General features: G+C 35.0%; 2 protein-coding genes and 1 long non-coding RNA gene across 3 annotated transcripts; 2 read left to right on the top strand and 1 right to left on the bottom strand.

Annotated features, from left to right (window-relative positions):
* Positions 1-209: 209 nt before the first annotated feature.
* LOC127845794 (uncharacterized) lies at positions 210-2214 on the bottom strand. The gene is made up of 3 exons (XR_008033389.1): positions 2144-2214; positions 566-665; positions 210-268 (listed from the first exon to the last, which is right to left on the bottom strand). It is a non-coding gene; the product is annotated as an uncharacterized LOC127845794 (long non-coding RNA).
* A 52-nt stretch (positions 2215-2266) lies between these two features.
* Positions 2267-16372, top strand: LOC127864479 (heat shock 70 kDa protein 12B-like). The gene is made up of 5 exons (XM_052404105.1): positions 2267-2314; positions 13601-13771; positions 14677-15003; positions 15495-15657; positions 16167-16372. The coding sequence occupies exons 1-5, from the start codon at positions 2267-2269 to the stop codon at positions 16370-16372; spliced, it is 915 nt and encodes a 304-aa protein (XP_052260065.1).
* LOC127867687 (heat shock 70 kDa protein 12B-like) lies at positions 15500-17468 on the top strand. The gene is made up of 3 exons (XM_052409012.1): positions 15500-15657; positions 16167-16387; positions 16548-17468. Exon 3 carries the CDS (start codon positions 16656-16658, stop codon positions 17409-17411), a length of 756 nt encoding a protein of 251 aa, XP_052264972.1. The 5' UTR covers positions 15500-15657; positions 16167-16387; positions 16548-16655; the 3' UTR covers positions 17412-17468.
* The last annotated feature ends 1946 nt before the right edge of the window (positions 17469-19414 follow it).

Raw genomic sequence — 19414 nt, 5'->3', positions numbered from 1 at the left:
CTATTCTACAATTTTCTATTGTTATACCGGATTACCAAGTTTCCTCTTTAAATACATACAGCGATAGATTCGTAACTCAAAAATTATAGATCAATAGAATCTATTAATTTTCCACACGGTGAGAGAGTAAATCAAAGAGCAAAATGATGAAAAAAAATTCTACTTTACAATCTAAGAATGAAATGATTTTTAAATTTTAAAATTCTTACCAACTTTTCCTCCCCTTCTGGTTTCCAACCACATGCAGGACAGCACTCTTTAACATTCACTGAATATAATGCACGATAAATGTAGGTCATGTGAAATGTTATAATACAAACAATTTAACATATTATTCCGAAAATTCGATAATGGCATACATTTATGATAGACAAATAAGGCGCTTGAAAAAATTGAAAAAATGAACTGTAAAGGGTCCGTTAATACATGATGGCTTGTACATATACCTACACTTGCCTTATACTCATTATGAGGAATTTGTTTGATACAAAAGCATTCATAATATAGTCTTAAGTGTTGAACTTTCCACTAAAAAACCACTTGTTACATTCAAACTTATCGATACCTTCATATAAAAGAAGAGTGGCTGCAATCTCTTTTCTTTTGTTGAGCACGTCCTTCTTTTCAAAGATACATGGCAACCCCAAAATATGGTTTTCTGCGAACTGAAATTAGTAAGTGTTTGAATAATAGTAATGCATTTAAGCAAAAGGCAGGTTATGATTTTCAGACAGTGGTTTGTACTGTGTACATGTTCCTGAAATTTGGATGTATAGTATAAATTAAAATTTCACATTTTTTTCTTCAAAAAACAGCTCCTAAGAAAAACACCTAAGGTTTAAACTGTTAGTATGGTCCTTGTCTAGATACAACTTCTGACCAAGTTTGGCAAAGATCGGATGACAATTGCTTGACTTATTGAGCGGAAACTAATCCGGACGGACGGACTGACTGATGGACGGTGCGATTTTAATATGCCTCCAGAACCTATGTTCTGGGGAGTAAAAATGATGTGGCATGTAAGACTAATAGCAGAGCATCAACGTATGAATTCTGAAGGTTGTAGATGGAAGCACTTTTATTACATAGTCAATAATACAGTTTGCTATAACATATCACATTGACTTTGACCTTTCACCTAGGGACCCGAAAGAGGGTCTGACAAGTGATGTAAAGCTCACCAAGGTGCATCGACATATGAAGTTTGATAGTTGTAGGTCGAAGCAATTCCATTCTGGAGCCAATGTTAAAGTTTTTTATTTAGAGGTCGCAGGGACATTGACCTTTGAACTAATGACCCGAAAGATAGTTGTCGTTTAAAAGTCATTGAGGTATATCTACATATGAACTTTGGAGGTTGGGTTCAAAACTTATTCATGAAAATAAAATCGGGACGTGCGGACAAAAAATCAGGACAAAGTATATTTGACCTTTGACCTACTGTCCGGAAAGAGAGTCGACGCGCAAAACTCATTGAGGTGTATCTACATATGACCTTTGAAGGTTGTTTGTTTATTGGTTAAAAAGTCATTCGTGAAAACAAAATCGGGTCGTCCGGATGGGACGTACGGACAACAAATCGGGACGTACGGACGGGACGTGCTGGGATAGGGACGGACGGGACAAACATATTCTTTTATAGCCCCCCCCCCCCAAACAGAATCTGTGGGGGTATAAATGTAAGCGTGTTTGTAAAATACAAATTAGATTTGTTTACAGGTAATCTTGCCGTAAGCAGGTTGTAATTTAAGTTTATGCTAGCAAGTCTACATAAATGGCCCACATGTTGACCTGTTTTTAATTCCACGAGTTAGAGGTTGGCTCGTAATAAAAGTACATGGACGATATAATGCCATATAAATACCAAATGATGTGAACAAAAAGTTTGCTCGGCTGAATGCAGTTCAACGCTACTTCCATGAATTTCTTAGAAATATTTTGTCATGTTTCCTTTGTCGTTTTGGATGCTGTATAAATGAAATTACTCAAGTATAGCGACCCTCGTGATTATATCAGTACTCATCTGAACTCAAAGCATGCATTATTGTTCATTAATTGCAACACACTAAAATAGCGTTTTTCATGCATCATAATTTTGCCATTGACATTGATATTTAGATTCGAACAATAGCAGCATACTTACCAGGAGATTCCAGTGGTTACCCCTTTGAAAGTAAGCTCCAACAATCATGTCGTAATTATAAACCCTGTACTGTGAATCGATAAATAAAAAAGTAAAAACAAGAGCCGTCACTGTAAAATGACAATGCCTCCGAAGGGTCATTTGACCTTGGATTTAGCACCAGATGTGAAGGTAACTATTGATCAAAGTTGAAAAAAGTCAGCAGAACTGTAATGTCATAAAATTAATTTTATTGAAAAGATCTTGTCTCAAGGGGTGTTGTGTTAAAATATAAAGTAAATCAATTAACATGTAAGAAAGATATGGCCCGTGTTAAGAGTTTTTTTTTAATTGTACCTTCAAAGTCAATGTCATCCTGGGTTCAAGGTCATAAATTAATGTGTCATCGAAAAGATCTTGACCCAAGGCCATATTATCCAAGTATGACTTATAAGGAAATTATGACCAATGTTAAAGTTTTCGGACGGACTGACTGGCGGAATGACAGACGGACAGTTCAAAAACTGTAAGCCTCCGGAAACACTGCGAAAATAAACAGATGCGTTAATACAATTAAATTTGTTGTAAATAAATCAGGAATTTATGGCAAAAATCCACGAGCATTATAACATATACACACTATACAGAGAAAGCGAACAAAAATTATGTTGATTTCATCCAAAGTAACAGTAACGTATCTTTTTGCACTGTATTACGAATTAAGTAACTCTATTAATGTTAGTTCGCTATAATGAAAGATATATTTACGTTATTATTTTTCGGCTTATGGGAATCATTCATGATGCTAGTCATAGTTGAACAAAGTTCATGCTTGATCTTTATTTGACCCTTGTCGATCGCAGCTTGGGTTAGATTGGCCAAATAACCGTCTATGACCTGGAAAGTTATTGCTGTGCCATGATTATCGTCATTGTTTGTAAGACATTAAAGAGGATAGTCAGCAATGTGTTATAATATGGATAAAAAAACCACCATATACAGTACTTGCAGTGTAATGTTATTAAAACCCTGGTACCAATATAGTCTTTACAGCATAAAAAAATAAGAGCTCTGCATAACGGGTGCGACGCTCGGCTGCGGTTGCAGTTTTGAATAAAAGAAAGCTTGTCAGACTTTTTTTAAAAGATGTAACATTGACCTTGATCTTTGACCTAGTGATCCAAAAATGGGTGTGGCATGTAGAATGCATCAAGATGCAGCTACATATGACGTTTCAAAGTTGAAGGTTAAAGCACTTTGATTTTAGAGCCAATGTTCAAATCCTTAACTGATTTTAGAGCCAATGTGCAAATCCTTAATAAGATGTTTAGGTTTTAGCACGACGCGAACGGCGGACGACACGACGAGCTGGCTATGACAATACCTTGGGTTTTCTCCGAAAACAGCCGAGCTAAAAACCACTATGGCAGTTTTGCAAGTACAAAAATACTTCCTTTTGAAGTACGGGACTCATTCTCGTTATGGCTATGAACATGCCCGATCATAATATGTGGTTAGCCTCTTATTCACAAATATATTAAATGGTACAACCAAACTACCTGATCTGTCAGCAATTCACCAATATCCAACAATCGAATGTCATTGTATGTTATGTTTACGTTATGGACCTTTCCCGCTATGTAGTCAGTGCCATCTGGCAAAGCCCATATTTTTTCTACCGCGTTCTTGGCTGGGAAAATAAAGCATCGGCGTTTGTCAAAACATTGACCTTATATTTGCAATAATTTATTGATTTTACATTTTGAAACAAGTTCGACATACAACAGTCGCTCTCGAGACTTATTCTAGATTGAAGCAACCTCGAAGAGAGAGGGAGAAAGAAAGAGAGGGAGGTTATGGATACGGAATATGTAAAGGCATTAAATGAAAGTACCTTTCTGAAAGTCGGTACCAAAGTTAAATTAATTTTCATTCTTAAAGTTATCATCCCATTTCACGTGTTTGCCTTTTCTGTCCCTTGCACATTTTCCTGGCTTTGAAACAAAAATAATGAAAGCATTATCGATAACGGAAAAGTAAGTAGTTTCAATTCACAGTTCATTTTGAGGCGTGTTTTTGAGTCTGATCGCATTTTCCAAACTTGTTAAACAACAACATCATTTCACCCTTTTCTGCGTGTCAAATCAATAACGGCAGACTCAGAAAGAATGTGGGGTCGCTTTCGCTTTAAAGTTAACATATTGGAATATTTGTTATTGCTTTAATTTTGTGTATTGCTTACCGAATCAATACCAAACTAATAAGCTTCACATACTTAAGTTCCCGGAAATTATATGGCCATTACGCGGGGTACTCAAAAAATAATGCGACCTGAACCATGACTCCTTTACTTCAAGATCAAATGGAATATACCATACATCAAAATAAGTGGCAGCATTTGAGCTCCGCGAGTCGATAGTTCATATACTGCATTATTTTACTTGATTTTAGTATAGTTTAGTTAATGGAGTCCTTGGATGTTTGTTTACTTTAAAACACTGGCTCTTTTCTGTGTAATTTTTAGGTACTTTTTCTGACAATTTTAGAGACGCATAAGTATTGTAGCAGCTTCTTAAATTCAAAAAGTAAGAAAAGTTCGTCAAATTAAATAAAATTAAAATGTGTATATGATCATGTATAGTAGGCTTATATTGAACTCATAAGCAATATCTTTCTCTGTGATTTCAGTTGCCGGCCTTTTCTTTCCTCTAGTACTCAAAGACAGTTTCGCTCGTTTACCTCTCTTTTTAGCTGTAAACATAATTAAAAAATTCTTTAAAAGTTAAGAAATATATTTGAAATTTTGTGTTAAAGATTGTATAAAAACATTTTTAAAGCTGTTAAAAGTACGTGAATCCCGAAGGGTTTCTTGTTATAACATTCCTGGTGTTTTTCAGACAACCATGCAAAACAAAAATATCAAATATATGCGTAATATTTACATTTAAAATAAATGGAACTTACAAATGGTTTAAGTTAAATTTTATGTAAACAGCTTCTTTATTTAAATATTGGCGCATTTTTTTAACTTCATAAACAGTCACAGAAATATAAATACCTTTTACTAATGTTATCATATAGTATATTGGTTACGGTTACTAACATGATCTGAGTGCAATTCGTGTATCAAGAATACGCAACAATTCACAGCTCTGCCCCGGGAGCTAATGTTTTTAATCGAAGAACAAAACATATTCTGATTCAATAGTTTAACATAGACTAGTGCACAGGAACGTCAAATGTTATATTTTGAAAATACATAACATAAGACAGAGCAGAATACCTCGGCACATTCCCTACTTAATTTAAACTGGTGTATGCGTCTTCTGAATTGTAATCCTGTTATGTTTTCTTTCTTTAATTCAAAACATTCGATAGGTGAAAATAAGCTCTTGATTATATTTCACCTTTCGGATCATACCTGGTATAGCATATTCGGATGGGTTCTCCTTTGAACTTTCATCATCGACAAACGGCGTTTCTGAAATGAATTTGGAAAATATGCATGTTTCATCGAGAAAACTGTATATATATATACGTACAATGTAATGAAAATCTGAGCACCTACCCCAGGAATTGCTTACTCAGGCGCTATATCGAATAATATAATCATTTAACTTTTGCTGTAGTGCATATTTGCTCAATAAAGAAATAGATGTGTTTGAGGAGTGACTGCTGACAATTGATAAGCCCGCATATGTAAAGAGACGGTAACACTAATTTTGTTAAAATATGCATAAAAGAGCAAATCTTTGTTCTACATGATTTTACCTGTCTTGGCGACTTCCTGTTTGCGTCTTTGGCGCTTCGGAAGTTCAGTCATACAAGTCATCTTACTTTCAGTTTTCTCCAACAAAAGTCCAACACTCTTTTGACATGCTTCTGTCATCTGTTCCACTACGCTACTCAATGTTTCCCTTACACCCTCAAGACATTCTTTTGACTGGATCAGGAAACTGAGATTGTGAATTTTGCTTAGCAGTTCTCGAACTTTTTTTGAACTTGCCTCTATTCCCGTTAATAGCGAAGAGGATGGAGGTTCGCAGTGTAGCTTTTCTTCAGTTTTTTTTTTTAATTGTCAACATACAGAACATGCTCCATCTGTTGTTATACGTAGAAGACAACAGCCAAGACCGGGTATTCCATTGTCAACATAAAGAACATGCTCCGCCTATTGTTATACGTTCATGACAACAGCAAAGGCATGGTTTAATATTGCCAACATATAGAACATGCTCCGATTGTTGTTATACACACTAGACAACAGCTAAGGCATGGTATTCTATTTCCGACATATAGAACATGCTCCGCCTGTTGATATGCGTCCATGACAACAGCCAAGACATGGTATTATATTGTCAACATATACAACATGCTCCGATTGTTGTTATACCCTCTAGACAACGGCCAAGGCATGGTATTCTATTGCCGACATATAGAGCATGCTCCGCCTGTTGGTATGCGTTCATGACTACAGCCAAGGCATGGTACTTTGTTGTCAACATATATAACATGCTCCGCCTATCGATATGCGTTCATGACAACAGCCAATGCATGGTATTCTATTGTCAACATATAGAACATTCTCCGATTATTGTTATACACTCTAGACAACAGCCAAGGCATGGTATTCTATTGCCAACATATAGAACATGCTCCGCCTGTTGTCATACGTTCAAGACAACAGCCAATGCATGTTATTCTATTGTCAACATATAGAACATGCTCCGCCTATTGTTAAACGTGCATGACAACAGCCAAGGCATTGTATTATATTGTCAACATTTAGAACATGCTCCGATTGTTTTTATACACACTAGACAACAGCCAAGGCATGGTATTCTATTGCCGACATATAGAACATGCGTCCATGACAACAGCCAAGGCATGGTATTTTTTGTCAACATATACAACATATATCATCAGGTGTTATATGTTCATGACAGCAGTCAAGGCATGATATTTTATTGTCAACATACAGAACATGCTCCATCTGTTGTTATACGTTGAAGACAACAGCCAAGACAGGGTATTCCATTGTCAACATATAGAACATGCTCCGCCTATTGTTATACGTTCATGACAACAGAAAAGGCATGGTATTATATTGTCAACATATAGAACATGCTCCGAGTGTTGTTATACCCTCTAGACAACAGCCAAGGCATGGTATTCTATTGCCGAAATATAGAGCATGCTCCGCCTGTTGTTATGCGTTCATAACTACAGCCAAGACATGGTACTTTGTTGTCAACATATAGAACATGCTCCGCCTATTGTTATACGTTCATGACAACAGCCAAGGCATCGTATTCTATTGTCAACATCTAGAACATTCTCCAATTGTTTCTATTATATTGTCAACATATAGAACATGCTCTCCTTGTTGTTATATGTTGATTACAACAGTCTAGGCATGGTACGCTATTATCAACTTATACAACATGCTCTGCCTGTTGTTATATGTTCATGACAACGGTAAAGGCGCGGTTTCCTATTGTAAACATATAAAACATACTCTGCCTGTTGTTAAACGTTCATGACAACAGTCAAGGCAAAATATTATATTGTCAACATATAGAACATGCTTTTCCTGTTGTTACATGTTTATTAAAACAGCCAATGCATGTTAATCTATCATCAACATATGGAACATGCTACGCCTGTTGTTATGCGTTTATAACAATAGTCAATGCATAGTATTATATTGTTTAAACATAGAACATGCTCTTAATGTTGTAATATGTTCATGACAGCAGTCAAGACATGGTATTCCATTGTTTACATATAGATTATGCTCTGCATGTTGTTATATGCTCATAACAACAGTCTAGGCATGGTACGCTATTATCAACATATACAACATGCTCTGCCTGTTGTTATATGTTCATGACAACGGTAAAGGCACGGTTTCCTATTGTCAACATATAACACATGCTCCGCCTGTTGTTATGCGTTCATAACAACAGGCCATGCATAGTATTATATTGTTTACATATAGAACATTCTCTTACTGTTTTTATATATTCATGACAGCAGTCAAGGCAGGGTATTCTATTGCTGCCATATAGACCATGCTACGCCTGTTGTTATATGTTCATTACAACAGTCAAGACATGGTATTCCATTGTTAACATATATAACATGTTCTGCCTGTTGTTATATGTTCATTACAACAGTTCTAGGCATGGTTCGCTATTATCAACTTATACAACATGCTCTGCCTGTTGTTATATGCTCATGACAACACGGTAAAGGCACGATTTCCTATTGTCAATATATAAAACATGCTCTGCCTGTTGTTATACGTTCATGAGAACAGGCAAGGCAGAATATTATATTGTCAACATATAGAACATGATTTTCCTGTTGTTACATGTTTATTTCAACAGCCAAGGCATGGTACTCTATTATCAACATACGGAACGTAGTAAATTTCCATTTGAGTATCGGGGTATCTCGCAAATGATTTTGACAGTTTCCTGAATAAAATAAAAGTAATAAACACTGTATCATTTTCATAACTTAGTTCCTTCAATATTGCAACAATTTTTGTACTGTATCTGATTGCACGCAAAGTGCCGTGTACAGTTCATATTATTTTACAACGTCCAATTCATAACAACAGTCAATGCATAGTATTCTATGGTTATCATATAGAACATGCTCTTTATGTTGTTATATGTTTATGACAACTGTCAAGGCAGGATATTTTATTGTTGCCATATAGACCATGCCACGCCTCTTGTTATATGTTCATGACAGCAGTCAATACATGGTATTCTATTGTCAACATATAGAACATGCTCTGCTCATTTAATAAAATAATCCTCTACCTGCTAGTTGACGTTGATGACATCAGTTCATGTAGGTGGTATTCTTTTCTCAAAGCACAATGATATTCCTGTTGTTATTACGCTAATAACAACATTAAAAAATCCTACTAAGTATATTGAAAGCGATTTCTCTATAATTTTAACCAGTCGAATTCTACATAATATTTTTTATTTTAGAATGAACGAAAACTAATGGTGACAAGTATAATAAAGGTTCTGGTAATTCTTGATAGCAAGTAGTATCTCGAAGTTTTTCAACATTTACCTTTATGATAGCAATATGTTCTACTAAATAATCACACACATGTTATCAAGTCATGTTGATGTATCTTATGGGTTTTGTTTTGCTCGTAACATAGTGTGAAAATCTGGCGACGCCGGGGCCATGTTCATTTTGGTTATGCGAATGGATGCTTGGTTTTAATGATTAAGTTCAGTCACAATTTTTTTTAAAGGCACCATTGTCTTGCACCAATCTACGGTTTAATAATGTTACAAATTACTTAATGTTATCAATTCGCCAAAAAAAATATGTTCACAACTGATTTCCGCAATACTGCTCTTACCTTTGTTTAATTTTAGCGTTTGTTAATCATTTTTTAATGTTAAATGCACTTAAAACTACCTTTAAACTACCATATATAGTTATATCATAATAATTATGCAGATATCAGCATGCATCATACATTTATAATTACCTGAGAAATCAAAACTCCAAAATTCTTCGATGACCGCACTTGTACAAACGATGTGCATGTACAATATTCATATTCATTAATTATATCTTTACAGTCGCTTAAAGATAGACAATTTCCGAAAAAACTGTTTTCTTTCCATGAGAAAAGTTCATTCCACGTTGTTTCCATCGCGCGAAAATGAAACCGAAATCATTTGTATTTCACAAGCTAAAAATAAACCAGGCTATACTTTGACCGCTTTATTTATATACATAAATTTCCAGAATATATTGAAGTACCTCGTTTACGCATGCGCATAACATTACCACGCCTCGCCCGTTGTCGTTGTCCGCCTCCCGTGTTAACTGGACGGGAGGTCCTAATTCGAATGTTACATTTAAGATAAATGATGTAACACGAAATTGTACTGAACGTGTTGAATTGTGTCCTTACATTTGTATAAATAGTATGTTAAATTTGTATTTTTATTTTACAGCGCTAATCCGTGTCAGTTCATCATATGAATAAGATCCTCAATTTATACGAATATACTGAGTAAGTAGATTTTGTATCAACTGGTTTTCTTTTACAAAAATAGAATGGAAAACCCAGGTTTTGTTTGAATATGGACTACAGCTTATGTGCGTAAAAAGCTTTAATTTAAGGTATTATTTGCATATTTAACATTAATTTTTCGTAACAAATTCATCTCAGGCACAGCTCTTCAATATATTATATCAACTTGATTTAATTTTAGGAAACAATACTTGTATTCGTGGTATTTTGTTATATCCCTTATTCTCATAGTATCGGCCTTCCTCATTATATCGTGCCTTCAACGAAAACCTCTCAAGAAGTGTTGGACATTAATTGTGTTTCCATTTAGAAGTTCTAAGTTATTTGCTGTTTATTAGCTCGGCTGTTTTCGGAGAAAACCCGAGGTATTGTCAAAGCCAGCTCGTCGTTGTCGTGTCGTGTCGTGTCGTCCGCCGGCGTCGTGCTAAAACCTTGACATTTTGCTCCAAAATCAAAGTGCTTCCAACTACAACTTTTAAACTTTATATGTAGATGCACCTTGATGAGCTCTACACGCCACACCCATTTTGGGGTCTCTAGGTCAAAGGTCAAGGTCACTGTGACTTCTAAAAACAAAATCTGACAAGCTTCGCAGCCGAGCGTGGCACCCGTTATGCGGTGCTCTTGTTAATGACTATTACGACGATCTTTGTCATGCTTTCCAGGCCGATATTATGATTACACATAATTGTGTTAGTTTGTTTTGGGTTCATAGTAGGTTTATCAAATGTTGTATAAGCCGCTTATTTGTGAAAAAAAAAGTAATTTAAGAAAAACATGAACAATAACTTGGTTTTTCAAATAATGATCTATTTATACAAAAATAATATGCGCATAGTAACAAACTTTAGCAACCAATCAGAAGGGCCGATATTATGAGAAACGGTGTACATGCTACTTATTACTACATGGAGCTTTGTCTCGCCAGTATTTTGCTTAACATTACCGATTTTAATGAAGATTTTGTTGTTATGTCCAAGAATACGCATTCAACTAAAGTTTGACGTATTAAACATGTGTGTTATTAAATCTTTAACTTCAAATATTTAGATGTTTTCATTAAGAGGGCCGATACTACGGATACACATGCTACGAAGATTTTCTTTCAAATCATAAAACAAACGACAGTAGCCATACATTTTGTTTATACGTGTTTTACTACAGAAGGATGAAATTATTGTTCGCGTTATAATTTTTTCAATATTATGCTTGAAAATTCGATGAATGATGTAATAATAAAAACGCCTTTAACGTAATAGTTCCTGTTTTCTTGAAATTGATTACACATCTTTCAATACACGTACGTGTTAGCAAGTATATATGTTATTTGATAATAATATTGAAAACCCGGAATGTATGGATGAAGAAACAATATCAATCGCAAGTTCAAATCAAGGGTTTATTAAGTGCGAATGTAAATAATTATAAAGACTCATTCGGAATTAAATCAACCTTGAATATGTATTTTACTATACAAATCCAAAGTGTCGTGATTGTATTTTATATTACAGATCTGTTAATGGAGTTCGAAATATTTATATGCACAATAAGAAAATACAATTATTGTGTGTGACAACGTGTTGTGATTGAGCAGCAGCTGCCATGGCAAGTTCTTCCCCGAATCCGAGTCCACCACTGGCCCCTCGGACCCCCAAACCGTCCCCTTTCAGAGTTCAACCGGGGATCAGGGCCGCTCCGCCTGCCACGAGTAACCCTGCGATAGAGCTACTCGAAATATAATGTATATGCGCATATGTACGTGTGGCTTGGCATTGTATCTTAGAGATAAGTATGAAGTATCTAAACAAAACAAGTTTATTTAATTAATGTCCTTTTAATGCGTCTCTAAATGTCAATACTCGTTCCTTCAATGAAATGTAATGTAAATATCACAACAATAATTTTAGGTTCAGTCTCTTCAAATGTATTAAAAGTCTACAAAGTGTCTCAAAAATGGTTAAGCCCTATCGTTGTGTCAAACGTTCGTCAACGCAGGCGCGTCAAACTTTACAATGCTTTAAACGTAATATTGTGGGCTGAAGGGATACGTTTAACAACGAACAAACTTGATCGGGCACTGTGGCCGTAAATACTTAAGAGAACGTTTTCAAGAAGGTATTTTCGTAACGTGTTAGCCAGTTTGTTTCTTATGTTGCTATCAATCTAACCGCAATACGCTATGAGTACATAATCAGTAAACAGAAGGTATCCTAGAATTTCGTTTTCTTACCTAGAATGCCAGATTGTTTTCGCGTATGTTTTGATCAGCATTGGTTTGAAAATACATGTGTAAGTGCGTTATGCATTATCACTTATTGCCTAATAAGTTTGTGCACTATGATATAATATGTTTAATGCTTATACCACATGCTTAATGTTTTTTCCTGTTTCAATTACTAGAAGATTTATTTTCCTTAACAATATCAATTTAATTTCCTGCCTAGTTCAAATATATGTGTATATAAGTTCATTCTGGTTATAATGTCAATGTTTACCGTGCTGATCACTAAAGAAGTGTAAGATAGTGTACTATGTATACATATTGCTCATATGCTTTTTGTTAATAATTGTAAACGTGTATTATATGTTCAGCTCTTCATGTATTTGGATGAAATACATTTATATACATTAAAGTACCTGACCATGATTAATATATACACAGCTTTATCTGGTGGCCGTCAATAAAATGCGTCTTATGAATGGCATCAAATTATCTCGACAATTAATAATACGCAACTAGATCAAACTAGCATTATAATGATACTTCTAATTGTTCATATATAATATATACAAGTCTGACTTCTAAATACAAAACATTCCCAATAATTACGTACCCATTGTGGATTGGCCTCAGGAAAAGGCTAACACTGGACACTGGAGGCTTTCACTGCTGTTATGTTATTGCAATATTTATGCACATGTGCATGCAGACAGTTGGAAGATATATATATATATATAGATATATATATATATATATATATATATATATATATATATATATATATATATATATATATATATATGTTATAACTGTCAATAATATAAAAAATAAGCTGCTATCACGAAAATACGAGATAATACAACATAATTTCTGTAATAAATAAAAAATCGACAAAGCACTGTTCGATGGCAATCTAAATAATAATAATATATTTACGCGGTTAAAAAACAACATACCTTTACGAAAACTGACTAAAAGCTAATACTTTTCACTGCCACTAAGACGGTTAATTTCTTTCCCGCAAATCGTCATTATCATAAATTCTTATATACAATAGAAATACTCATGACGTATAATAATAGACATATTAATAATCTAACCGACTTTATAGTAAGCCATGTTTTATAGTAACTCAAAACCATACCAATAAAAGCTTGTATATTTCAAGTCCCCTGGCCCTCGCCTGGTGATAGCGATCGATTTCGGATCGTACGCGAGTGGGTACGCTTGGCAGTTTCGAACGGACTTTGAACGAGACCGTCTGGACATCCATATCAACACGAAATGGTCCGAGGGTGGACTCTGTTGCTACAAAACACCTTCTGCGCTGCTGTTGAAGGTACAAACATATTAAAAACTATTTCTACATGTGTATGTGCATTCATAAACTATTGTACAGAGCATCCTGTGCATTGAGATATGTCATTAATTTTTCATCGGATCAATTTTCAGGACGTTAAGTTGCATTGCGTATCATGGCTTACAAGAACAAAATAAGCTGCACCAATGCTATCGATAACCGTACTTATCGAAGCACTTTTATTATTTCAAGCCATATAGAATTGCATAATTATGCTTAAACTCCCAAACCTTAATTCGGTTAAACACCGTGAGGTGTGGTTTCCTCGCATATGTAAATTGTATTTCCAGTAATCACAGACGTGGTCCAAACTCGTGCATGAGTGTGTCTTTTTGTCTAAAATGTAAAAAAAAACGGTAGCTGGTCTGCTGCCTACAAATCAGAGACTTTAAGATAATGAATGTACATTTATTATTTAGCTTTAACCTGCTGATTGAATAATCAACGCATTACTGTTTAAAGGGACTGTCAACCACGAAAGACGAAAAAAGAAAAGTTCTAAAATACTTTTTTTTTACAATTATTATTAGTTTATATTGATTAAAATATCACGACTGGTATATTACATTACTTGAAAAAAGTTCATATTTTCAGCATATTTGGTAATAAAATTACGCGATGTGAAATCGAAAGTACATCGCGAAAATAGGAGACGTAACAATATACACACTATAAATAACGCAAGTAGATTGATCATTTTATATGTATAATGTATACAATTCACAACGCATGCACAATTTGCATTCCTGGGTTTACCACGTGACGATGAGGATCAATCTGCTGGCGTTATTTATAGTTAACGGGTAGTTACCTGGTAGACATGCCCAGTAAATTGTAATACCAAATATACTGAAAATATGATAACTTAAATGTTTGTCAAACAGCCCGACAAGTCGGTGGGCGAGTTCGGTTTCCGGGCAGACAAGAGGTTCAGCACAATCAAGGAAGAAGAAGCCGACTGGGAGAACTGGTACTTTTTCCGAGGGTTCAAGATGATGCTTTATACAACAGTGGAAGACGCAAATGGTCGTCACCTGCCAGCTTCATTGGTCTTTGGAAAGTCCATGCAGTTCATGAAAGACCACGCAATAAAAAATCTTAAAGAGGCAGGAGTTCCATACAAAGAAGATGATACTAAATGGGTGATCACAATCCCGGCTATATGGACTGACCGTGCGAAGGTTTTGATGAGAAAAGCAGCTACGGAAGTGGTACGAACTGTTGTCGTACATTAATTGTACACTGTATAACATACCCACGTGTTCGTTATCGCAAAGATTTTAGAAATATGGGTGCTATATTTTGTTTACAGAAACAGTTATTTGATATGTCTGATTGATTTAAATGTCGGTATTAAATTATACCAATCTTAAATCAATACAGAAATATGTACGAGGAATTTTAAATAAACTATATTAACTATCTGATCATGGAATAATTTCTTAATTGTTTCGTTTTACGTCAACCAAATTTAAAACGACAAAATTTACGCCTATACCTACACGTTCATTCGTAAATATTGTTAGACAAAAATATGTTTGTATATGTCGGACGACTAAATCTGTACAGAATTGTAAGGATTTCTAATTAGTGTTTATGCCTTTTTACATGAATGAGTTTTGGACCGAAGAACATGAAATTATTAACTATTTTCTCCGTTTTGAAAAAAAAAATTATAAGATCGTATTTACTTGCTTTTAAGGCGGGAATTTCAGCAGAAAACCTGACGATTGCTCTAGAACCGGAATGTGCGGCCATCTACTGCAGTCAGCTCACACGTCAACAACTTGAAATCGATGGCGATGGAGGAAAACTGCAGTACATCGCGGCCCCGGACTCCGTGCTAATGTTGGTCGACATGGGAGGTCAGAATTGTTGAGATAATAAATGATCGTGGTGAGACGCAACAATCAGTTATGTTTGACAATACGCAAGCAGAAAACTGTGTTCGGTTGCATTTTAAAATGATGCATCGATAGAATTAAGTGTTGGATAACAAAACATATTTTGTTATATGAAGTCGCGTATGTTCTACAGTAAAGTTTACTCATTTTCCCCACATTATACGCCAAACGGGGACATGAAACATCTGAACTATTTTCCCTTAAACATAGCTCACAAAGCGGTAAGGGTATAAGTAGTGTTTGTGAAAGAGCTCTTCATTTCACGGATTCACTGTAACTTCTTTTCAAGGTCTGGAACGAATAAGTACAGTAAATGAATCGGTTAGTCAATGATTCGTGGCCAAAATATATATATATATATAGTTTATATTATTAAATGATGGTGATATAATTGCAGCTTAACTCTCCAGAACACCCTGTTGAATATAAAAATCAACCGGAAGCATTCATGTTATATATTTATGATTTAGGAGGTACAGTTGATGTCACCACGGTTCGCGTTGGCAAAGGGGGACAACTGGAACATGTACAGATGTCAGGTGGCGGACCATGGGGCGGTATGAGGATCGATGACAAGTTCTTCACGATGCTTAGATACCTAATTGGCCAAGACGTCGTGGACAAATTTGTGACAGAGAATGAAATGGATTACTTCGATCTTAGGATGGACTTCTAAACACAAAAAAGAGAGGTACGGACTTAAACGTTTGAATTCATCGATGTTGATTTGTATTATATATGAATATATGGAATGACACATGGTATTAACATAATAAAAAATATTATATGTTTTTATATATTTCTATGTTGCAACATTCCATCGATGTAATATTTCGATGTATATATTTCAGGTCAAACACCCAAGTGACTCGGATTCCAGCCCACGATTTCGACTCCGAATTCCTGATTCACTGAAAACTTTGTGGGAAAAGAAAACAAACAAAAATATTTCAGACATTATGAAACAAGATCACATGAGGGAAAAAGATATAAAGTTTGCAAATTCGCGCCTATCATTTCCAATAAAAATCATCCAGGAAATGTTTGATGAAGGTGTACAAGAAATTTTGAATTTCACAAATAAGATCCTTGTTTCCCCCCAAGTTAAAGGATTGCCTATTACAGCGCTGATAGTTGTCGGAGGTTTTGCGATGATGAGCTATGTGATAAAGGCATTGAGGCAGGAGCTTGGTGAAAAGAACATCCCGGTCGTTCGTCCTCAGATCACGGAGTTGGCCGTCTTGCTCGGTGCAGTTCTTTTCGGACATAAGGAGGACATCATAACTTCCCGAATAATGCCGTACACGTATGGCGTGTCGTGTACCATGGAATTTAATGCGGAAAAACACAGTACTGAACACAGATTTGAAGACGGCGGGAGGTTTTGGGCATATAATTCGTTTCGGAAACACGTTACTCGCGGCCAGGCTGTAAAACTTGGAGAATGGATCGTGGACAAGGATTACTTCCCTGAAGGTGAGGACCAAACGTCGGCGACTGTCTACGTCTTTGCCTCCGACAAAACGGATCCCAATCACATTACTGACGAAGGGTGTCAGTTCGTTGGTCAGTTCCACGTGGAGTTTCCGAGAACTGTAGCTAAACCGATGGCAAGAAAGGCGGTTACAGTAGCCATGCGATTCGGAGGCACGGAGTTAGAGGTTAAAGCTACAAGTAGTGACGGGAAAACATACAAGAAAAAAATAACATTTTAAACTATATAAAATGAATTTTGTAAAAAAAATGACGCTTAAAAGCACAGAGGTGTGTCGGAAAAATAAGTACATGTAAATCCTATATTGTATGTCATGTTCTTTGAATGTAAATAAGAACCATTATTTTTTCCGATTTATTTTACTTATTTTAATTAAACTTTTGTATATAGCTGTACACCATTATTTTTTTATTTTTTTTTAAGTTTGAAACTGTTCTCGCAATATTAATTTCTATAGTGTTTTGCTATAGGTCTACTGCAGTATTTATTCATGGGGCAACGTAATATAATTGTAAAAAGCAGTCGTGGGATACTCATACTGCTTTATATTTCAAATCTTATGCTGTATTATATTCGCTCGTTATCTGAACACTTATCCCCGCCAGATCCTCATACACGAATAATGTAGTAACGTTCAGAGGAAGAGATCTTAACTTTTTTTCTTCACTCTTCAACATGAACCAAGCTACATTCTAAATGGTTGTATTTTTTAAACTAAGTAAGACGCGCGAACACTTAGATTGAGCAAATCTCATTTGTTTAGTTCTACGAGTGTGAATGCGCCGATGATGAGTATTTTTAATATTTGTATAGTTATGTTGATACAAAAAAGCCATTAAGATTTAATAATCCGATATTATAAGCATACTACGGAAGATTCATGCTTGTTTTGTTTTCAGGTAACCCTCGCGCATGGCTCGTCATACTACTATATTTTAAGTAATTGTTTCGCGCGATAGTCAATGAAATCATCATAACTATATGCATATTACGTATTTAATGTTATTTCTATAAATTCATATTTGTATGAGACAGTAAAATAATGTTGTAGAATTAGTATTTGTTGTGTAATAAGCTCTACTGTGATCGCACATTTTATAGTGTAAATCCATTGTAATATACTAGCATATGTTATACCATGTAATCTATTTATATACATTTGTATATATTTATATATAAGGGTTTGATGGTATAGGGGCAGAGTTTTATAAAAACACGGCTAATGTTATATGTCCAGTATTTTGCTCTCTTTTTAATCAGATTCTTAATACAGGTGTATTTCCTGACATGTGGAGCGAAAGCATTATTGTTCCCTTACGCAAATGCGGTTCTAAACTGGAACCGACAAATTATAGAGGTATTTCTTTAATAAATGTAATGTTTAAAATATTTGGAAATATTGTAAATTCACGATTGTGTACTTGGGCCGAAGAATTTGGCAAACTAGATGAGTCGCAATCAGGTTTTCGGAAAGATTATTCTACAATTGATAACATATTCGTATTACAGCATGGTACAAAAATATATTACTAAACCAGGAGGAAGGTTTTATGTATTATACGTTGATTTTCAAAGGGCTTATGATGGTATATTGCACCATAAACTATTTGACATTATGCAAAAAATAGGTTTAAAAGGAAAACTTTATAATGTCCTTGTCTCTATGTACTCTAATTTACGGAGTCGCGTGCGAGTCATAAATAACAATGTTACCACTGATTTTAAGTGTAACATTGGCACATGGCAAGGGGACGTAACTAGCACGATCATTTTTAATTTATTCATAAATGAGTTATCCCTTTACCTGCGTTACCAGGGTCATCAAGGAATTTTCATTACGGAAGATATACCAAATATACAATGCATGTTATTTGCCGATGATGTTGCGAGTTGCTCTGAAACGGCTATTGAACTACAGCGTCAATTAAATAGTATTTCTGATTTTTGTCGAATAAGTGGCATGACTGTAAATGAAAAGAAAAACGAAATAATTGTATTTAGAAATGATGGCCCATTGCGGTCATATGAAAATTGGTTCTATAATGGAAAGCATGTAAATGTTACGTCAGTGTACAAGTACATGGGTCTACTATTTACTCCTAAATTAAGTTGGTCCAAGGCTAAAGCTAAGTTGGCAATGCAGGCTAAAAAATCTATTAATGCCATAAAAAGTTACCAAGGCTATTTTGGAAAATTTGACATTCAAGAGTATTTTAAATTTTT

Source organism: Dreissena polymorpha, chromosome 1, assembly GCF_020536995.1.
Source record: "Dreissena polymorpha isolate Duluth1 chromosome 1, UMN_Dpol_1.0, whole genome shotgun sequence".
Taxonomy (NCBI): domain Eukaryota; kingdom Metazoa; phylum Mollusca; class Bivalvia; order Myida; family Dreissenidae; genus Dreissena; species Dreissena polymorpha.
The sequence above is the reverse complement of the archived record's forward strand: the minus strand, read 5'-3'. Positions and strand labels throughout refer to the sequence as shown.